Source organism: Balaenoptera borealis, assembly GCF_965194805.1.
Source record: "Balaenoptera borealis genome assembly, chromosome: 6".
NCBI lineage: Eukaryota > Metazoa > Chordata > Mammalia > Artiodactyla > Balaenopteridae > Balaenoptera > Balaenoptera borealis.
Genome location: NC_138863.1, coordinates 71,403,795 through 71,426,613, shown reverse-complemented (window position 1 = coordinate 71,426,613; position 22,819 = coordinate 71,403,795). Strand labels below are relative to the sequence as shown.

The following is a 22,819-nucleotide window of genomic DNA, read 5'->3' as shown; positions in this document are numbered from 1 at the left end:
CTACTCCTGTTTATGTTAAGAGTTCCAAGAATGACTATCATGTGAGCATAATGGCGGTCTTTTAGCAGTGCTGACATAAAAGGGCCGTTCCACTGTGTTGTTTAATTGTATATATTCCAATGCTAGGCAACTCTCCAAACCTTACTGTAAACATTGTATAAAGTCTGTAAGTTCAGCAAAATAATGGAGTTCAGGCTTTTTACAGTTAATTCCAAGTGACAGTTGACTTCTTTTTAGGATTTGATATGTTTGCCATGATTAGTGCAGATTGCTTTGTCACATAAAACAAGCTAACATTTGGAAACTCAGCCTAATGTTATGCTCTAAGGGTGTCATTTTTCTCCCCACGAAACTGACTTGGGGCAGTATTTTGTTTTCCAGGTCTATAGAAAAAGGTAATCTATTACAGTTTGTTGGGCTAAGGTTGGAGATATAGAAATATATAATCAATAGCTATACTGAACAGTTATTAAGTATACTGTTTATTGTGTTATAGCAATGGAGAGATTTTGTTAGTTTGATAGAAATTATACTTCAAAAGAATTTCTAGTCAAAATTCCTGTTTTTGTCCACTCAAAGTAGACACGAGTTTCTGTGCAATGATTACGGAGGAAGGAAAGGCAGAGAAACAGAATAAAAGGTAGTACATTCCTACCCTTGAGTTTTATAAGAATGAGACTCATTTACTGTTCAAAGGACATTGTTTATACATTCCAGACTTCCATCTTATAATTGCTCCAGGATTTGTAAAAAGGAAATCTCAGCAGGGCAGCAAAATTTATTCAAAGCAATAGCTGCACATAATTGGTATAAAATACCAGAAACAGTCTGCTCTGAAAACTCCTTTCTCAGCAATACAGATTTCTACCCCTTCAACTCTCTTTCTATATTCAAATAAAGTTTGACTTCTCTTCCATTACGTAAATCTTTCCTTCCCCTACCCAGATAATATTTTTAAAAGGTCCCATGAAGAATTTTCAATGCAAATGATGTGAGAAACTTTTTTGATGCTCCTTTGGTTTTATTAGTGTTTACCTGGTTACTATGGCAACAGATAAGTAGGCAGAACTCATGTTGTGGAAGAAAGCTGGTTTTATCTTTTATAATTTCCCAAAATATTATGAGTCAATTATGCGTTTTATCACACATAAAAGTGAGTTAAAATTTCATTGCTCTGTTAGTATCATCTCAAGAACTCAATTAAAGGAATAAAAAAAGGAAGCTTAAGTATGGATGTTATTATACAAACTTGAAAAATACATTAAAGGAAGGTGAGTCACAAAGTGTGATATATCCCATACATTAAACCACACCTTTCTTCAGCACATACCATATCATTGGTCTATAGTGTTTGTTGGGTTTCTGACAAAATTCCTTCAAAAATGAAATGGAAAGAGGCCAAATAACTGCATTTTCCTATTTAAAGTGCCGTTTCATTTTAAAAGTTACTTCAGCAACTTCTTTTTGTATATTGATGAACAAGCTTACAGTAGCTATGCTAATTTAATACCACTTTACAATGCCATTTGACAGGATTTTAGCAGATGTTTCCTTACTGACACAAACAAGAATTTGTGGATGATTTTGTTGCTCTTTTTAGAAGAGAAAAAAAAATCTCCATGAAACTGGAAACATCACCTCTCAATATTAGGGACTGAAAAATGTTCTTGAGTGCTGATAGTTGTACAACAATGTGAATGTACTTAGTGCCACGGAATTATATACTTAAAAATAGTTAAAATGGTAAATTTTATGTTATGTATATGTTACCACAATAAACAAAACAAAAACATTCTTGAGTTTGTACAGCAAGAGTCATTTTTAAAATCTGCCATAATGACCTTAGACCTTGTTCACTTTAAAAGGCACAGTCTCATATATAATTCTTATGGCCTACTAAAGACCAATCAAATAAAGCACAATGTAGAAAAGGCAGGCGAAAGGTAGGCTTGAACGGAATAAGAATAATCAGAAACCAAATATCCATGAACTTAATGCCCTGAAAAATATTTTCAGTTGCATTACAGGTAATATGTCATATCCATGATGTAATCATCTGTTTTTCCTTATGGAATAATTATGAACTTCAAGTGATTGTTTTTTCAGATTCTGGACTTAGTGTAATGCAGATTTCTAAAGACAGGCTAAAAAGAAGAAAACTTTATAAAAATGGCCAAGAGAAATCTCAGATTTTATCATAAAGCTGAATATATATTATATATTATATGTATATAATATATTATATATATACAGTAAACCCAAGAAAATAAACAAAAAATGAAGACTCTAAATATCAAGATCTTAAAGAGAAGATATATACACCTTTAATATATCATTATTAATGATAAAATATAAATGATAAAATATGATAAATATCATATTTTCTTCTAGCTGGGTACATACTAGACTTCCTAGCTTCATTCTTTGAATATCTTCTTTGTAACCAATTGCCTAAGAATGGAAGCAACTAGTATGGTACAGAATATCTACATTATGGAAATAAATGTGTTGTTTTTTAATTGAAGTAGACTTTTTAATGATGAGAAACCTGGACACAATGGTCTATTTTTAAACATAACTCAGTCTAAATAAACATAACCTATATCTGTAAAGCATATCCTATATAACATAAAAGGGTTTTTGCATCTTTTGCTTTACTTTTACTAGCCAAAAAGCTTTAGGACCAACTCCATCTTGGGTGTTTTTGATTTTTTTTCCCTTTACATTCTGGTCTCCAGTATTTGCAGGGTTCCTATACATGGAGACTAGCAATCTGAAAATCTGTAAATGCAGGATCCAACTTCTTACTTCAAAATGGATTTCACACAAAGATTAAATCAGGTAGTCCATACTTCCTTAAGAATTTACTAGAGATGTATTGCCCAATATGAGAGCCACTAGCCACATGTGGCTAAACCTTTTTAGTGTCTTAGTCACATAAGCCACATTTTAAGTGCTTAATAGTCTCCACAGGGCCAGTGGACACTGCATCAGCCAGTGCAGATATAGAACATTCCCATAATTGTGGAAAGTTCTACTGGACAGAGCTGCACTAAAGGATTGCTTTAAAGAGCAATCTTCCCAAATTTACTTGAAATGAGGTGCTTTGGATTACTTTACAATGCCACTTCAAAGTATTTAATGTCAACACTTGTTTGGTTGTTTTCAATATCTATCTATTGTGTAAAGCAAGGTACAACTCCACTAGCAGACAATTTTCTTAGAAAGTTATCTGCTATTGATAGCAACAGGCCTGGCAAAATGCTTTGCACATAGTAGGCACTCTACTAAATACTGCTTAGCTCATTCAAGGAATAATACAGATTTTTAAGAAGGCAATAAGTAGCACTGTTAATTGAAGGAAAAAGAAAACTATTCATTAAGAAAAGTAGTAAGCAGCCATTTATTTATTTGACAAATATTTACTGATCCCCATTCCTCCATTTGCCTCTCCACCTTCTCCACCCTATTCTGTGCCCTGAGAAGCTGACCCATAATGCCCTGCATCAGAGGGACCCTCCTCCCTCTGGCTTCCTACGGATTCCAGTTGGAGGCACTCGCAGGAGATCCAAAAATGGGAGGGAAGTGAGGGATGTCTGCCCAACCTAGGTTGGCCTTGGCCCTCAGCTAAGGTCACTGCTCCTCTCAGGCAGCCCTCTTCGCAGGGCTCCCCTTCTAGCTTCTGGGAACTGCTCCCACCTCTAGCCCTTCAGACCCTGTGTAGTAAAAATACCCATCTTTTGCTGGCCTCAGAACATGTCATTATCCCTTTGTGGTTTCCCTAAGTCCTGCCAACACATGTGTAAATATCCTTGTTTATTAAACATCCCTTGAATACCGAGTTTGAGTATGCAATATGTTTCCTGTCAAAACCCTGACAACTATAATCACAAACCCTTCCAGACACAGTTCTAGGCCCTTAGAGACCTCCAGCTAATCCTAAAAAACATCGTTCTTAGAAATGTAGCCCTTTTAAAATATTTAATTGCTTTTCAATAATAATGCCCCATCCATATGTTATTCAAAAACTTACAAGTAAAATTTTCATTTTAATGGACCTCTCATTTCTTTTTTTTAAAAATTTATTTATTTAATTTATTTATTATTTTTGGCTGCACTGGGTCTTCGTTGCTGTGTGTGGGCTTTCTCTAGTTGCGGCGAGGGGGGGCTACTCTTCGTTGTGGTGCATGGGCTTCTCATTGCAGTGGCTTCTCTTGTTGCAGATCAAAGGGCCCTAGGTGCACGGGCTTCAGTAGTTGTGGCTCACGGGCTTCAACAGTTGTGGCTCGCAGGCTCTAGAGCGCAGGCTCAGTAGTTGTGGCGCACGGGCATGTGGGATCTTCCCAGACCAAGACTCGAACCCGTGTCCCCTGCATTGGCAGGCAGATTCTTAACCACTGTGCCACCAGGGAAGTCCGGGCCTCTCATTTCTATACACATTACATTTGTTATATTTAACTTGAATATTTTGTTTTTGTACTTCATGAAATGCTGATATGACAATGACAAACTAGCTTAATAGTAGTGATGGCCTTCTAGGCACAAACAAGGAGTCTAATAGTAAAGCTACAGATTGAGAAAATTATTTAGGTAATTTAGACTAAAAACCCGTTTTTATCGTAATCATGTGTGTATTTTAAGCATTAGCATTTCACCCCTAAAGAATTCTGGCTGTGCTTCATACTTCTCTTTATCATATTAGTAAACAATAGACATGGATTCAATTTAATAAACATTTATTTAACTACCTACTATGTGCAGAGCATTGTAATAGGCACAAAAAATGAACAAGGCATATTTCTTGTCTTAAGAATCTTACATTCTTATAAAGGAGATAAGATACACACAAATAACTGTTAACAAAATGATATATTAAACTGTTACTAAATTCAGTTTAAATACACATAAAACTTCATGCTATGCTTTTTCTTTCTTGATATTCTGACTTGTTCCATCTTATCTCCCAACATGTAAATTATATTACATTATAATGAAATTTATTACATATAGTCTAAATGAAATTCCACCTAGTGAAAGTTAACATATAATAAGGAATGAGGAAAGATCAAATTAGTAAACTCTTACGTCCCCATATTTTAAACATCCTAAAAATGAGATTTTATCAGCTGCCCAAGAGTAAGCATATAATAACCAATGCAGAACTAGATATAGCTGCCTTAATAGGCCTGTACATTCTTTAAAACATGAGTAAACTTTGCTCAAAAGCTTCGTGACATATTGAAAAAGTTAGATAAAAGGTTACTAAAAACAGAAACATTTAGTTTAGGAAGTAAACTTGGATCAGAAAAAAATTCCCTGTTTCTAAGGATAATAATTACTCCTGTGCTTACTGGAACCCTGACTTTCCTTTAAGTCACTCTGATGGAATACATATGTTTTTAACTTAGACAAACAATGTGCATGACTTCTAAAGTGTCAAGCAGGCCCATCTTTCCTGCAATAATTAAATAAGTAAAGGAAATTCAAACACAAAGCTACCACTGTGTTTTGGGAGAGACTCAGAGCAATTTACACACACACATTATTACTAGCCAAATATGTTAGAGCAACACGGTGTTTTTTTGTTTCGTTTCGTTTTGCTTTGCAACATGTTGTGTAAAGATGATTCACTCACTCCACCTGACAGAACTTTCTGGCCCAAGAAATCAACTGCTCTGTAAAAGAGGCACCCTAAGATGTTTTAAAAAGGCACGTCTCTCCCCAATCTTTAAAAACACCACCACACTGGAAACCTCCTTGACTGTGACCCTTATCAACTACTAATGGTCCACAAACAATTTGTTTTCCTTGCAGATAAGGTAGTGGCCCTAATATGATGATGTTAAATCACCCACAGGCCTTTCTGTCATTTCCTTCTGCGCGATCCATGGCTTCCAGAGTTCACCAGTCACGATGACACACACTAGTAGGAGGAAACCCATAAGGTTTGAACCAATCAGCACTGAGGGTTTTTGCAGCAGTGAGAAAAAAAAAAAAACAAACACAAAAGGCTACTACAGTTGTACCTTTGCTCAATCATGCATTCCTCAGAAGTTGGTTGTAAACCTAATACGACAAAATAAACTCACCCTTTCCAACTGACTTAAGAAATTATTTCACAAACGATTTCTCTTAATATCTAATTACTCTTTAATAGGCCATGGCTCCTGATGGCTCAACTTTAAGTTATACTTTCTGTCAAAGACTTAGAAATATGTAAGTGAACTTAGGGAGGCATTTTCACTGAAGAACGTTTTGTAAACTGTGGGAAAATCATTCTCTCTTATTTGCTTACTATATCCCAATTTCTCCTGTATTTGATTTGCCTAAAGTGAGGCATATGGCCAGGCATGTTCTTTCCAGCTAATGTATTTAATGAGTATATGATCCAAACAGCATGAGGGAAAAGCTGTATCCAAGTAGCACAATGGACCTGTTGATGCCTCCTACTGTGTGTTTTCTTTCTCTGAGGTCTTCTATGTAATTGACTAAAATGGAGCTCCTGAAACCCGATCCTATATAAATGCAGAAGGCTGTCAACTATGTTCAAACAACTCCTGAAAAAAACAAGAGATACTAGAGACTAACGTGGAGTGCTTGGCATTAGGAAGAAAGTGGTTCCCATCAGAGCGGTGAATGAGAGGGTTGGCTTCAACAAAGAAAGGAGGTGCTTAATCAGAGCCTCTCTGGGTTGTGCTGTTGTTGTTGTTTTGGTGACCAAACAGGTTACAGCAGGTAGTGATGGCAGGACAGAGAAAGTGTAGCGAGAATGAAGTAGTCTGGAGTGTATCCTGCTAGTATGGGAAGGCTCCAGGCGTGCTGAAAAAGTGAGAGGGTTTTGGCCCCAGACACAGGGCTATGAAAACAAAGACCCTTAGGAATGTGGTAAAGGAAGAATCCAGAAGGAGACAAGGCCTTGAATAGGCCAGAAGCCATGGTGGATGAGCAGGGCCCACCTACGGTAGCGCTACCCAGCTAACCTGTAGGGTTAAAAACAGGAGAACAAAGCAGAATCAGATCTGGACACTGTTGTGGCAAACCAGGAGAAGTGGCCGTGCTTGGGGAAGGAAGCGCAGAAGTCTGGCCGGCAGGGTGACCACTATTGGTTTCCAATCAGAAACCAGCTGGTGACGCTGGCCCCATTCACACCCCAGTCCAACCTCTGATAAGTTTCCTGGAATAGCTGCTAAAGCTCTGAGTGGCCTGCCTTCTTCCTTCCTTCCCTCCTTCAGGTCACAGCACTGGCCAGTCATGTGAGGTCTGGCCCTCCTGTCACTCCCCCTCCCCATCCCCCACCCCCCCCTACTCCCCACCCCCTGGCTCTGGAACTCTACTCCTGTCTCTTCACTTTGGGTAGCTTTCCTCATCTGGAAAGTGAGTGGCTTGGATCAGATTATCTTAAAGTTCCTTCTAGTTCTAACATTCTGTGATTCTTGGATGTTATAAATTCCCAGAATCATAAAATTTAGAGTTGAAAGGGACTTCAGAAGTCACCTATTCAACCTCCTACTCAACCCAAGCTAACCTAGCCAGAACTAATAAGCTTTGAAAGTTCTATGTAGTTGTTTTTGGCTGGCTGAAGTCGGCAGTAATCAAAGCTTAAAAACCTTAAATATAAAGCAAGAAAAAAATATATATGAGATTTTTAGAACATCTAAGAAAAAGTTTGAAGGAACAGAAGCCCATAGAGCAGCATGTCCTATTGCTTTCTAAGCACATCTATTCCCAGCCTTTGTTTTCACAATATCCAGGGTATATTAAAAAAAAAAAAAAAAAAAAAAAATCACAGGGGATGTTAGGAAATTCTCCAAACACAAACTAATTTTCAGCTGATTATCATGCTTATATCAGACAAGGTGATTGGATGACACATCATCAAATAAACGAAGCCTCAAAGGGAGAATAAAGAATATAAAGGAGAAACAGTTACATTTTGAGATGCATTCAAGAAAAATCAAAAAGCATGTCATCTGTTCTTAAGGGCGAAGTTTCAGTTATAAGCTACTTTTCAAAATTAATTTTTACCTGATAATAAATATTCTCTCTCGCCCTTCAAAAGAATTATTTTCTTAGAGCCTATGCCAACTATCATACTATAAATTTTGAAGAAATCATCGGCTGTATTTAAGAAATAAGCATTTAAAACAATAATTTTCCATTGTGTTTTATTATCAGTTACTTAAAATTGGTAAGTTCATAAATAAATAAGAAGAGATATCCTTCTTACAGATTACATGAAACTATACACAATGACATTCTCTCTGCATAGTAACCAACACTGAGGTGTGTAACTTGAATTTTTAGATGGATTATTTATAATCCTTTAAAGTGCAATTTATTTAAGGGTTTAAGCAATTCATAGGATACAGGATCTTTCTAATAAATGAGTAACATTAAAAAGATGATATATTTGGATAAATCTTTCGAAAATCAGAACTGATTTTGCCAAATGTACTTGTGATGTAATAATTACCACCCCCCCACCCAAACCCCAAACTTGACTTAATTGCTGAGGATTAAGAAGGACTGGAAGATATCAGTTGTCCCAATATTGATGTATAGACAATGTCAGTCCAATAAAAATTCTATCAGATTTCTTTTTTTATGAAAATTGATAAGCTTATTCTAAAATTTATTTTAAAAGGTAGAAGATCTAGAATAGTTATGGCCACTTTGAAGAATACACAGTTAATATATTGCTCTGGTAATTAAGACCAGGTAGTATTGACACAAGAATACATACAGAGCCAAACAAAAAGTCCAGAAAAAGAAACACATAAATGTGGTCACCTGATTTACAACAAAGGCGGCACTGAAATTCAAAGGGGAAAATGAAAATGTCTTTTCAATAAATGCTGCTGGATCAGTTAGATATTCATATGGGGGGGGAAATGAATCTTGACCCTATCCACAAACACAAAAATTAATTAGAAATGGATTGCAGAGCTAAATATGAAAGATAAAATACAGCTCCTGGAAGAAAAAATAGGAATATAACTTCATGACCTTAAAGTAAGCAATGATTTCTAAAACAGACACAAAAAGCGGTGAACATAAATCATAAACTGAACTTCATTAAAATTAAGAACTTCTATTTATTAAAAGATAGTAATCAGAAAATGAAAGGGAAAACTGAAAATTGGGAGGAGATACTCTCATACATATATATCTGATGAACGATTTGTATCCAGAATTTATTTAAAAACCTACAACCAATAAAAAGGACAACCCCATATAAAAAGCGAGCAAAGGGAACCCTCTTGCACTGTTGGTGGGAATGTAAATTGATACAGCCACTATGGAGAACAGTATGGAGTTTCCTCAAAAAACTAAAAATAGAACTACCATACGACCCAGCAATCCCACTACTGGGCATATACCCTGAGAAAACCATAATTCAAAAAGAGTCATGTACCACTATGTTCATTGCAGCTCTATTTACAATAGCCAGGACGTGGAAGCAACCTAAGTGTCCATCGACAGATGAATGGATAAAGAAGACGTGGCACATAAATACAATGGAATATTACTCAGCCATAAAAAGAAACGAAATTGAGTTATTTGTAGTGAGGTAGATGGACCTACAGTCTGTCAAACAGAGTGAAGTAAGTCAGAAAGAGAAAAACAAATACCGTATGCTAACACATATACATGGAATCTAAAAAAAAAAAAAAAAGGTTCTGAAGAACCTAGGGGCAGGACAGGAATAAAGACACAGACATAGAGAATGGACTTGAGGACACGGGGAGGGAGAAGGGTAAGCTGGGACGAAGTGAGAGAGTGGCATGGACTTATATATACTACCAAATGTAAAATAGATAGCTAGTGGGAAGCAGCCGCATAGCACAGGGAGATCAGCTCGGTGCTTTGTGACCACCTAGAGGGGTGGGATAGGGAGGGTGGGAGAGAGATGCAAGAGGAAGGAGATATGAGGATATACGTATGTGCATAGCTGATTCACTTTGTTATAAAGCAGAAACTAACATACCATTGTAAAGCAATTATACTCCAATAAAGATATAAAAAAAAAAAAGCAAGCAAAAGGTTGAGTTTTATGTTATGTGAATTATATTCAATAAAGCTGTTATGTTTAAGAAGTGAGCAAAATACTTGAAAGACACTTCACAAAAGAGGAGATCCAATTGGCCAATAAATATATGAAAAAGTGCTCAACATCATTAATCATCAGGGAAATGCAAATTAAAACCATAATGAGATACCACCCACCAGAAGGGCTAAAATTAAAAAGACTGACAATACCAAGTGTTAGTGACATACAGAGCAAATAGCTTTCTCACATTTTGCCAGTAGGACTAGAAAATGGTAATATCTACCATTTTAGGTGAACATACACATATCATGTGACCTACCAGTTCCTCTCTTATGACTAAATGCATATGTTGACCAAATGGTATGAACAAGAATAATTACAGCAATTTTATTCATAACAGCTCCAAATTGAAATAATGCAAATGCCCATTAATAGTAGAACAGATAAATGAATCGTGATATATTCTCTAATAGAATACTACATAGCATTAAAAAAAGAAATCGACTGTTACACATAAGAACATGGATGAATCAAACCAAAATGTTGATGAGCTAAGGAGGCCAGACACAAAAGGATACATACGATAGGACTTCATTTTTATGAAGTACAAGAATAGGCAAGGGCTTCCCTGGTGGCGCAGTGGTTGAGAGTCCGCCTGCCAATGCAGGGGACACGGGTTCGGGCCCTGGTCTGGGAAGATCCCACATGCCGCGGATCAACTAGGCCCGTGAGCCACAACTACTGAGCCTGCGCGTCTGGAGCCTGTGCTCCGCAACAAGAGAGGCCGCGACAGTGAGAGGCCTGCGCACCGCGATGAAGAGTGGCCCCCGCTTGCCGCAACTGGAGAAAGCCCTCGCACAGAGACGAAGACCCAACACAGCCAAAAATAAAAAATAATAAATAAATAATAAAAGCTCACCAGGTGATTCTAATGTGCAAGGTTGCTGTGAATACGAAACACCTAACGAAAAAAAGAATAGGCAAAACCAATCTACAAAGATGTAAGACTAGCAGATACCTTTGAGGAGGAAACTGTGAGAAGAGGCATGAGGGTGCTTTCTGGGTGCTGGAAATGTCACAGAGTGACCCGGGTGGCCATTACATGAGCATAACAATCTATATATTTAAAATGTGTGCGCTATACTATATATATGTTCTACCTCAAATAAAAATTTTAAATAAACAAGTAAATAAAATTATCTTGTGCTCCACAATGGCAAGAATCATGCCTCATTTACATATTTGCACCTTCCAGGGCCTAATACAATGCCTGCTCAGTGTTTGTTGAATTTAATTAAATTGCCCACCAGGTAGCTCCAACTCTATGGTCTCAGCTAGATGATTTTAGTACAACATGTCTGAGTGGTCAAGAGTAGAACTATAGTTGTGCACTTGCTTCCTGCAGCCTCCTTTTAAATTCCCAACGCGTTCATGTTTAAAATATCTGGCGCTTTTTTTTTCTTTTCCAAAAAGGGAGATAGGAGTATTTGCATACTGAAAAACAACCCCATTTGCAGGGTTTAACAAGATTCAAATCAAAAAGGCAAAGGAAGAGGAAACAAAGAAAGGTGCTCCTGTGGCACCCTAGAAAGCAGATGTTCATTAGGGCCCAGACACACAGATGACGATCACCATGTGCTTATCTGAACCAGCTATCGTCAGAACACACAGTCAAATCAAATTTTGAAGGCTCAAAGGATACGCACCGAAGAACATCCCGAACTGCTGAGACATGAATTTGAATTTGGTGACAGAGACAGAGGGGTAGAAAAGAACACTGTCATTTGAAATCCTATTTATATGTTAAGATATAATCTACTCTTTAAAAAAAGCAATCGAAATCAACATTTAAGATTTTTGCTATTAAAATTAAAATCTGAGGAACTATTACCAAGTAAGAAACACACCTTTTTTTAGTCTTTTGCCAATCAGAAAAATACTTTTGTGGTTATTTTTAGATAAAGAATATTTTTGTGAAATATTCAAGAAACAGAAAAAAATGGCTACATATGATTTTAAATTTTATTATGGGTACAGAAAAATTGTATGCAGCTTACCATTTCACTATGTCATATTTAAGTTCCAATCTCATTAAGAGCACACATTTGGCATCAAAACACTTTTTATTATGCTAATTATATTCTCTTTTGTTCAAAGTATTACATCATGCCTGTGCTTCTATAACACTTATACATTACCAAATACAATTTTATTAAAATTTTCCATATAAAATTGGATAAGGAATCAGAAAGAAAATCCCATTCAAAGAGGGAACTGTAATTAGCAAATTCTTAATCATAATCTGTAGCATTAAGAGGTAGCAAAGATTTTTTTTTAAGCCAAACTAAGTCAAACCCACTTGGTCCCTGACTTGGGCAGACGCAGTGGGAGTAGCTTGTACGCAGCCATCATCCTGGCAGATTCACCACTGGGCACACAAACGTGTAGCTGGTCAGAAGCCAGTCCACAGTGGCACTACTGTTACTGCGCAAGAACAAAAGGTAGAAGCAGGAATGGAGGAGAAAGGGGAAGGAAGGAGTGGGGGAAAAGGAGACGGGAAAGAGGAAGCACACTTTGAGATTGCCCAACCCCCTGGACCCTTGCCATTCCTACTTTGCAGGCCCTTGGGCTTTGTCTAGCTCTTCACCCCAGAGTCAAGCCGCAATCCGGAAACAAAATACCAAGGGATCTATGGTCTGAGTCGTGTTCTAAAGCATAGACTGGTCCCATTTTTGCCCTCCTTTCAGGGGAGGATTCTTAACCTGTGCTCTACAGGCTGAGTCTCAGTAAAAATCTGAGGTTAATGGGAATGTGCCATCATCAGATTCTCAAGGTTTGAGGTTCCCCTAAGAGTTATGAACCATTGTTGGACCAGGACCTGGTGAAAATAAGAGAAGTGATGATATTGAACAATGTTTTCTTTGTCTTTTGATATCCTTCTTGTTACCAGTCTCAAGAGCTGTTTGCTTGATTCCGTGCTAGAGAAGACAAGGAAAGCTTGTGAGGCTGTAGTAATCTAGTCAGTGACGAGCTAGGGATGAAAAGCCCTACTTCTTAGAAAGCCGGGGACTGCTTTATGAAAATTGGGGGTGGGCTAGGAGGAAAGGGAACAAGAGATTATCAGTGAGGCCAACACAGGAAAAGAAAACAAGTAAGCGGGGAGCTAGTCTCAGGAGCGAGGAGCGAGGAGCGAGGACGTCTCCCAGGGTCTTAACTCAGCAAGAAGCTCCCGAACCCACAACTCCCAGCTTCGCAAATCCCTGACCCACGTGACTCCACAAGCCACACCTCCCATCTCTTCTTGAAACCCGGCCCCCAGTCTTAGAAGCTCAAAACTCCTTCTGAGGGACTAAGGGAACTCGTCTTCCCACTGCCCCTCAGGTGAGTTAGGGAAAACTCCTCATGCCCCTAAAGGAGGCAAAGATGGGTTCCCCGAATTCCAACTCTGAATACTCACCCCCCCCCCTCCTCCAAGAAACATTGTCCCCTTGTGATGATTTGGTTCTATGGTAGGACCAGTACAGAACAAGTGTATGTGAATTATAAAGTGGGTTACTTTCACAAGCTCTTATGGGTTGGCTGGGGACCCTATCATTAAAGATAACAATTTATATATGAAATATACTAGATGAGTTTCAAGTTCTAAATAATTGATAAGTGAACTTTTGGGAACAAAACCTGTTGGAAAAACAATCCGCTTGTAAGATAAGGTATACCCAATCACAGAGCAAATCACATAGAGCTCTAAAAAATATCATTTGCCCAGCTATAGAATTTCAGCTATAGAAGTTTCTCTGCTAGCCAGTTCTTTCTGTGCTGTTGTTGTTAATAAAGGTATGCAAATAATCATGTAGAATAAAACCTAAGAGCTGAGATTAGGAATTGTTTTTTTTAAGGCTTCCATTTTTAAAACAATGCAATTAATCAAAGCTGTGCTCTGTAGGAAGCAGAGAGGGTTTGGGGAGTATTTCAGTTAATGACCTGAAAACTGGCAAATTTTTCTTTCTGTAAATGTCTGCATTTGTCAAAAACCTGTTTCGTGATGAATCCAAGTTATTGTTGAGAAGACAAAGGTAAAGTTGGTGGTATTACAAATTTCTGATATGATTTACTTTTCCTTGTAACCAAATATTTTATCTGAGACTTTATTTCAAACTGCGAAAATATTTCATTGCTATTCTACAGGTGAGGAAGGGTTTAAGTGGTTTTCCAGCACAAACATACTCCCAATTATAAGTCTCAAAATCATCATGTTTAAAAAGTGTTAAACAGGTGAAATAGTATCGTGTCATTTGAGGAGCTTAAGTATAACAGAGATGTAAGTTTATAATCTAAAATTCTTTTTCGGCAACTTTGATTCCCCCCCCCCAAGAAACTCAAGTTCAGAAAAAGCACAGAATTCCATGATATATCCATCTAATTCTGCCCATTCTTATTAGTAAATTTTTCAACTTATAAAAAACAAAACTAGTATCATGTAAAGAAGGCCCACCCACTTGCACAGCTGGGAAGATGATGCATTTTTCCTTCAAGATCAGTAAAAATTATTTATGATATCAGTGAAATGATCTAGTTTTGTTGCACGAAAACCATCCCTGAAATTGCTCTTTTTCTGGACCCAGCAGCCCAACAGCACTTGTTCAATGGGTAGCCAGAGGGATAGGTTCTGTGTCTCACACTGAGGCCAGAGGATAATATGACTCCTGACGGACTTAGCTCCATTGCAGAGTAAACAGCTTATTTTAAAAGAATTAAAGATAGATAATGACCAAATAAAGAGAATAAAAAGCTATAACCAGGAAAGATCAGGAATAATAAAAAAATCTGTTATTTTCTGAAGAAATGCCAGCTCACAATAGACACATTATCACCATGTAGATTGCAGGCACACAAAGATGTAATTAGCAACATAACAAAACTCCAAAGAAGGCTAATAAATTAGGAGAAATAAACATCACTTCAAATGGTTTAAACAATAAATGTAATATTTCTATATAACCATTATGTCATCATTTAAGAATTATATTCTCGGCCTGTCACAACCCTAATAGGTGGGTTTAATAGCACATTTAAAAGCATAAAACTGGAAAAATAATAATGTAAAATAAGGTAATTGAATATGAAACTTTGAGGAGAAGGAGTTAACATAAAGTACAAAAAGGCGATATTCTTTAAAGTTCTAAGTAGTCATAAAAGGATTATAGAGCAGAAAATATACAAAACAATGGTGACTATCATTTCAAGAAATTTTCATTCATTAATCTAAAGCCCAATTCTTTCTAAAATTCCCAGGTTTACTAGAACTTTTATTAGCACTTTACTTTTTCTCACAATACACATGGCACTGTATTTAATCCCACATACAGATCTGAGTGCCTTCCTGTCACTCAGACCCTTGGTTGGTATGCTGCCTTCCTGGGTGTACTATTTTGTAAATATCCTTTGCTTATGTCTTGAATTGTGTCTATTCTGTCTTCCCTGGCAGCTGGAGAGCAGGGACCAGATATTACACTCCCTAACCTTTCCCAGTATCAAATGCAGAGAATGGTGCTCTGGGGTCACTAAGGAAATACGATCGCTTAGTTAGTATTTTAGCCCTTCATGAGCCTCAGCAATTTCCCACAAACACCAGATTAAAATTTAGCCTAATTCCAGAATACAGATGTTACAGCCATTGTAGGCAGTCATCCACCAGACATTGATTTTGTGTGTTTACAGTAGCAGATTTATAAGCAAGTTAGCTGTTGATATAAGCATCTAATCTCTCTTTTAGAATCTAGGTTTTCATATCTGTCATCCAGAAGACTGTTCTCCATGCTCTAAAATGGTAAATGCATCCATTGAAGAATTAGCTAAAAGACAATGTATGGAGAATGACAATGTTCAGTTTTAGACTGAACATTTTCTCCTCTAGGAGGTCGAGGTGTTGATTTTTGCCCCCTTTTTCTCTCTCACCATCTTTGACACACTTATTTTCCAATGTTTGTTTGAAAATTTTAAATATTCATATAATTATTTTAAGGAGACTAGATGCATTAAGCAAAAATAAGGAATTCAAATATGTGAGATACATGTTTAGCTGGTTGGCTTGGCTGTCACCTTTCTCTTTACACTTTTCCCCACATTTCTACCTGATTAAGAAATTATTTAGTTTCTGTTATCAAATTTGTGTGCATGCTCAAATTTGCATGTGTGTTTGACACACACAATCTAAGAAGACATTTTGCTGTGTACCATCTGACCAAACTCCCGGTGGTAAATGTCTGTATCATCCAAGTGCTGCTTCTCCCAAGGCATAGCCGAGTTCCACCAGGTTTTACTACTTACTCGTTAAAATGATACAGCAGAGAAACCAGAACACTTACATTCATTCCACATAAAATCCCCAAGCCCAATGTTCAATTTTGAATATATGGTTTAATTTTGTACCAAATATTATGGCACTGCATTTAAATCACTGACATATCATTACTACACTTTCTTTAAAATAAGCGATGTTACATTGAATAAAACACTTCCACTTAAGAACAACTGGATATGTTCCCGCTTATTCCTGTAATACCCAATGAATGAGATAAAAAGCTAGGTGGCTGAATGTCATATTTAACGTTATACAACGCTCAGTAACAGAGATAATTATAATTCTGAACACCTCAATGCTAGTTTATGTTTTACTTATTATCCATTAAATGAATAAATGTTTTTACCACATCTGAAATACTATGAAAAATAAGGATTTTCTTGAAAATTAAGCAGAAAAATGTTTGACTCGTGTTGGTGGGGGCCAGTAATAAGAGGCAAAGACAGGCTGAGTCACCAATTTATCACATGTAACATTTCCCTCTTTGATATAATACTATGAGTTTTTTTTCCTGGCACCATATTCTTTAATAAAGACTGCCAAAAAAGAAAAGGCACTTTTTGATTCCATAAATTAAGCATGGATCAACTGATATGTGATTCATCTTAGGGATCTTACTTCATAAAATGTTTGAAGTTTTCATTATAGGAACAAAATAAATTAACATTCAAATCAAACTATATTGAGATTTCATTAGAAAATCAGGCTGAGTTATTATATTCGTAGATTTTGGTCTATAATTTTTTTCTGGTCTAAGAAAATTTTGCATGTACTTATTCAGAATAATAATAGTCACTAACAAGCATTTATTTAGCACCTACTGTTCTGCAAATCAAGCAAGGAAATAGGGAGGGCTGATAGCCTTTGAAGAGAGTCTTAGTGTGGGATAAGGACACCATGCTTGGGGAAAATAAACTTTAGGGAACTGAGCATCCAAGAAAAAACAAACTAGACAAGAAATTCTTCATCTTTAAAAAGAATGAACAACATTTAGGTGTCCATATCATTTTTACCTCCATTCTAGATCTTCCTCACATGATTTTTATTGGTTAAGCAGACATAAGGGAAAAAAAGAATTTTATTTTCTGGCAACTCCCTCTTTAGTAAAAAGAAAAGGGAAAAAGGTCCCTTTGTCTTTAAAGACCTACGACTTAAAATTTCAGTACTCATTAAGTAAGCTGGGGTAATTTAAAAGTTCCAAAAAACCACTAAGCAAAATACAAAGTCTGAGAAATATGTCAGTAAAGCTTAAAAAAATGTTTTTCATGAAAGTGTATTACATGGAAATTGCCCATATTTGAATTTAAATTCGAAGCCAAGATTGCCAAACATGTAAGGTATATATAGTTATACTGATACTAAATGACTGAATACTTTCCTACTTCTCTTCACTTATCTTTCCCTGTTCCGTTCTAGGAGCATAAGATTTGTCTCCCAACATATAAAAAAATAATATGTATTATGGAAATTCAAAAGAAATGGCTATCCAAGGGGAAGGGTGCTATAATATTTCATCATAATGCACCTTGATTTTTTAGCATTTCCATGACCTTGAGCCTTCCAACACCACTTCCAGATAGCCACAATATCCCACTCGCTTAAGGAAATAAGGTGTATTCATCATGTAAAATATTGTATTACTGTATTGATGCATTTAAGCAAACTTTATTCATCTCACAAACGTACTTACTTCTCAAGACACAGAACAACCCAAGTTTTAATATCATGCCACTGTACCTCCAATTCACCTTAATATACTCAGTAGTTCCACGTATCAAATCATGACCCCTCATTCCTGGAGAAACAGATTGATACAATATTCATTTGACTATGACTAAGGAAAAGTTAAGGAATTCAACAGAATGTTAATGTACCCAAAAATTCAATTCAGAAAAGCTGCTTTTTTTCTAGTAGCTTCACTAATAGAACACCAAATTATATTACTCATTATTTTTCAGATTTTGAAGCTAGGTTCAGGTATGTTCTTTGGCATACACTTATACAAAAATGGCTTTAAAACAAAAATTTGTTTTAGAAACAAACATTTCTCTAGTGTAGAACATTTCCTTAGGACACAAAACAATATAACTATGAATAAAGACACAAATGTGTCAAACTGCTTGTAGCTGGTATGAAATATTAGCTAACCATGTAAAGAACATTTTGTACTTCCCTTTCTTCAGAAGAACTAGAATAAGTATTTCGATTTCCATAAATATTTGCATACACATATTGGCAGTAACGTACATCATGGTATCTTTGAAACAAACAGAATTCAAGGATTGCCTTGCAATAAGTGAAAATGTCTACACACAAAATGTTAATTAAAATATGTTACATTATCAGAATTTTTCCTGTGTATCTGAAAATACACAGGAATTTGGTATTAGATACCAAATTTAATTTTTAGTAATATGGCATGCCACTTAATAATTTAGAAAATCCTTTAGAACAATACGTGCTTATATTTATGAAGCTACATCAACCTGTATCTTAGAATGAATGTGTCAGGTGATAAAGAGAACCCTGCTGTGATAAGAACATCCTTAACGGAGAAATACAAAAAACTCAACAAGCGTGTAAAATCAGGTTACTTGCAATCTCTGTTAGTCTATGCTAAGGCATTATGAAAATTTCGCAGTCTCCTTCATTCCCACCCATGTCCTTCCTTTCTATAACATCCTCAATTTTACTTTATGTTTAATGCAGCTGTATTACTTTTTCTAATAATTATCTTTTTCTGTCAAAGCACAAAGCATACCAATATGGTCACACACTGTAATCTAGCTCCACAGGCTTTTTTGGTTGTTGATTGTTAGTAGAATGCAGAAGTAACAAATATATTTTTATAGAGAAAAATTACTAAATTTTTTCAAAACAGACTCTGGATGATTAACATACGAAGAATGATTTGACATATGTTAACTTTTTACGGTATGGCAACAAAACTCATTTTCAAGTGCCATTTTCATTGGTATCTATTCCTTCTAATGAAAAGAAATCCCATCTGTTTATTCTTTTTCAATTCAAAACACATCCATCTCTTGATCACAAGTTTAAGTCAAATATCACTTGGTAAACGACCGTGCCATCCCTCAGTTTTTGATATAGCTTCCACACAGAAGTTTCAAAACAACTCTGTCTAGCAAACACATCACTGTACTTTAAACAGTGATGTTTTCTATCCCATATTTCAGGAAGGTTAAAACACACACACACAGAGGCAAGGATCATCACTGTAGACAACAGATTCTACGTCAGTTTATTAACTGTTTAGGTAGATTAGGTAACACTTGTTTTTAAACTAACTACAAATCAAATCAGGTCTCTATTTTTTTTAATGACTCACAATACCATGTGACCAAGAGATAGATGAGATAAGGGAGACAAAAAGGGCTATGTGTTCTGAACTATGCTACCTAAAATCTGCATCTAGTCGCTTTACATTTTAGGAGATGCCTCTTCCTGAGATAATCAAGATACTTTACAACAGGGAATTTAGATTTAATTATCAAACTTTAATACCAAGTTATATAGGTCAAGTGAGTATGTATGTCTTTCTCCGGAAACAAAGAGATTCAGAATAATAGGATTTCAGATTTCATAGTAGAAACAGCAAGATATGTTTTGAGAATGTCATTTACCGTAACACAAATCAATATTAAATGCTTTATGCAGGAAGCACACTTTCAGAAAATGGGCCCTAAAGCTTTCTGGGATCCGACCCTAATTACTAGAGCAGGCTCTTGCTGTTTGTCTCTCTCTTCAATTATTTACGGGGCAAAAAGAGCCAAATGGCATTGCATTAGCTATATTAAATGCTACGTACTTGGTTTCTAACTTACTAATGGTACATAAAAATTACTAAGGTGAATATGCCTGTAGAAACATGGCCTTTTTTTCTTTTTCACCTGAGTGTATGTTATTTATTATTCATATAGTTAAGTGTTGAATAGGCTGTCTTTTAGGTACCCAATGCTGCATAATTTAAACAAGTGCATTAAACATATATGATATCTAAAAGGTAGAGCATTGATTACACTTCAAAATTTCTTTGAACAACTTATATTTACAGTGTAGCTCACCAAAACACGGGTACCTCCCTCCACTCCCTGAAAACAAATACAGCAGCGACCACACAAGAATGAATGATGGGTACCCTTGCTGCTACCATCTTGCCGCTTTGTGGCGACCCAAAGTAAAATGAAAATGGGGAGAGGGGTGAAAATGAGGCCCTTGAGGGCTAAGAAATTTCAGGTCTCTATGCTAACAAGTGTCCTTTTTACATGGACACATACAAAACTATGATGTAGGTACATAACATGGACCACACACACTTGTAAGAAAGAAAAGCTGATCAAGGTTGAATCAGAGATTCTCTGCACCAGGCCAGAAATGCCCTCTGCCAGCAAGCAGGGCATGATTACAGCCTCCCAAAGAAAGTTCAGAGGCTGCATCTTTTGTGATCTAGAAGGGCACCAGGAGTCAAGATAAGAGATGCTAATTGCTGAAGAAGTCTGGTGCATCCAACTTTCGCCCTCCCAAACTGTGGGAAAAAGCTTCCAAAGCAGTGAAACCCTCACTCTTCATGGACCCAATATTTTTTTTCGAGTTCAGGAGGCATCAAATTCTTATTGTCAAAATAGGATAGGCCCACTAACAACGTACCCAGGGCCCCTGGAAAGCCAGTCGCAATTTGTATGACTACATGTCATCCGCTGTGTTACCTAAGCGTGTTCCAAGGCCGTTTTTGAGAAAGCACCACTGGAAATCGATCTGTGGTAAACATGTAAGGTAGTATGTCTCTAAACTAAATACTAAGTCACTTCTTTCTCTGCATCGAAATCTGCCCATTGTCCCTCCTTTGCAGAAGCTACAGGGAAGATTAAAAGGGACATCAATGAACGCTGAGTGAACTTTGGCCACTTTTCTACCCAAAACAACAGCGTAAAAGTAGAAATCAGTAACCAGGTGAAGTGCCACACCGCACAAAGATCACGGCGAGGGGCGGGCGCGCAGGGCCGGAGGCGGGGAGGAAAAAGTCCCGTCCCCCGCCTCGAGCCCCAGTTGTCTCGCGCGCGGGAGGCTGAGGGGCGTCCCCGGGGGGTGGGAGGCTCCGCGCCACTCCGAGGGAAGCCGAGAGTTACTGCTCGCCGGGCGAGACCCAGGAGAAGGGCTCGAAGATCCGCGCCGCCAGCGGGTCCTGCCGCGGGCCCCAGGCGTCGGCGGCCGAGCAGCCAAGGGTCGGCGAGGGGCGCCGCTCGGCCCGCGACCCTCCCCGCTTCCCGGGCCAGGAAGGGACCGGCGGCTCTTTCCTGTCTAGTCTCTCCCCCCGCGGCTTTCTGTAACCCGATCCCCGCACTCCGCTCCGCGGGCAGCCGCCGCCCCGCGCGCCGCCGGGCTTCGCCCAGGCCAGCGCTATAGTTAGCAACCTTCCATCAACTCCACCGGGGGCGGCGGGGGCTCGCCGCGTGCCCCTCCCGGACCGGAGCCACGCGCGCCCCCGGCGCCCCCCGCCCCCGGCGCCCCTTTACCTTCGCTTGAAGATACTGGGGGTAGTAGTAGGTGGCGTACTGAGGGTACATCTGCTGTTTCCACACTTTGCCCATGAAGCTGGAAGGGAGCCTGCCGTGCAGGGTCGCGGGTACTTTGGGGTTTCCAAGTCTCGGTCTCTCCTGCCTCTCCCTTTCCGGCGGTGGCGGCTGCCGCTGCTCCACCTCCCAGCCCGGACCAGACGTCCTCCTCCTCCTCCTCCTCCTCCTCCTCCTCCCCCTCCTCCTCCTCCTCCTTCTCCTCCTTCTCCTGCTTCTGCTCCCAGACAGAGAGAAAGACACTGCAGAGCGCAGAGGGCACCCCGGACAGGGCGCTCGCAAGGAGTTGCCTCCCGGAGCCCGAGTGCTCCGGGGCTGCCAAGGGCTGGCGCGCCGGCCGCGCTCCGCTGCGGCGAGCAGGCTCAGCGGGGCCGGGAGGTGATCAATACAAGTGGAAAGTGCTGCGGCGGCGGCGGCGGCGGCGGCTGCGCTCGGTGCCAGGCGGCATCTGGGGTGGGTGCGCCCGATTGGGAGAGGGGAGAGGGGCTGGCGTGCCGAGGCCGTGGGGGAAGGGCGGGCGGGGGCGGGGCTTGGGCGCCGCGGAGCCGGGACCGGCTGGAGGTGAGGGCTGACTTTTAACCACTCCTCACCTCCCAGGCTTGACGGGCAGAAGCCTTGGGAGCCCGAATCGCTTTGTGTTGGGGGTGGAGGGTGGGGGTAGATTGGGGAGGGGGGACCCAGCTTAAGAACTGCAGAGTGGACACCTTCTTTGGGGGGACCCAGCTTAAGAACTGCAGAGTGGACACCTTGTTTGCTTTCATGAGTTTTTATCTCCTTAAGGGGGAGGGGAGGTAAGGGGGAAAGAGGAGGAAATCT

The 22,819-nt window shown here is 38.6% G+C and overlaps 1 protein-coding gene across 7 annotated transcripts in view; it reads right to left on the bottom strand.

Moving 5' to 3' along the window:
* RBMS1 (RNA binding motif single stranded interacting protein 1) overlaps positions 1 to 22,175 on the bottom strand; it is a 206,540-nt gene extending 184,365 nt beyond the window's left edge. For 3 of the 7 annotated variants that reach the window (XM_082395366.1, XM_082395363.1, XM_082395367.1), the window contains exon 1: positions 21,947 to 22,174. In XM_082395366.1, the coding sequence (XP_082251492.1) occupies positions 21,947 to 22,021 (75 nt within the window). In that variant the 5' untranslated portion in view covers positions 22,022 to 22,174. Of the gene's footprint in view, positions 1 to 21,946 lie in introns of all 7 variants that reach the window. The other 4 variants (XM_082395370.1, XM_082395360.1, XM_082395369.1 and 1 more) reach the window with 3 other exon arrangements.
* Positions 22,176 to 22,819: the final 644 nt, after the last annotated feature.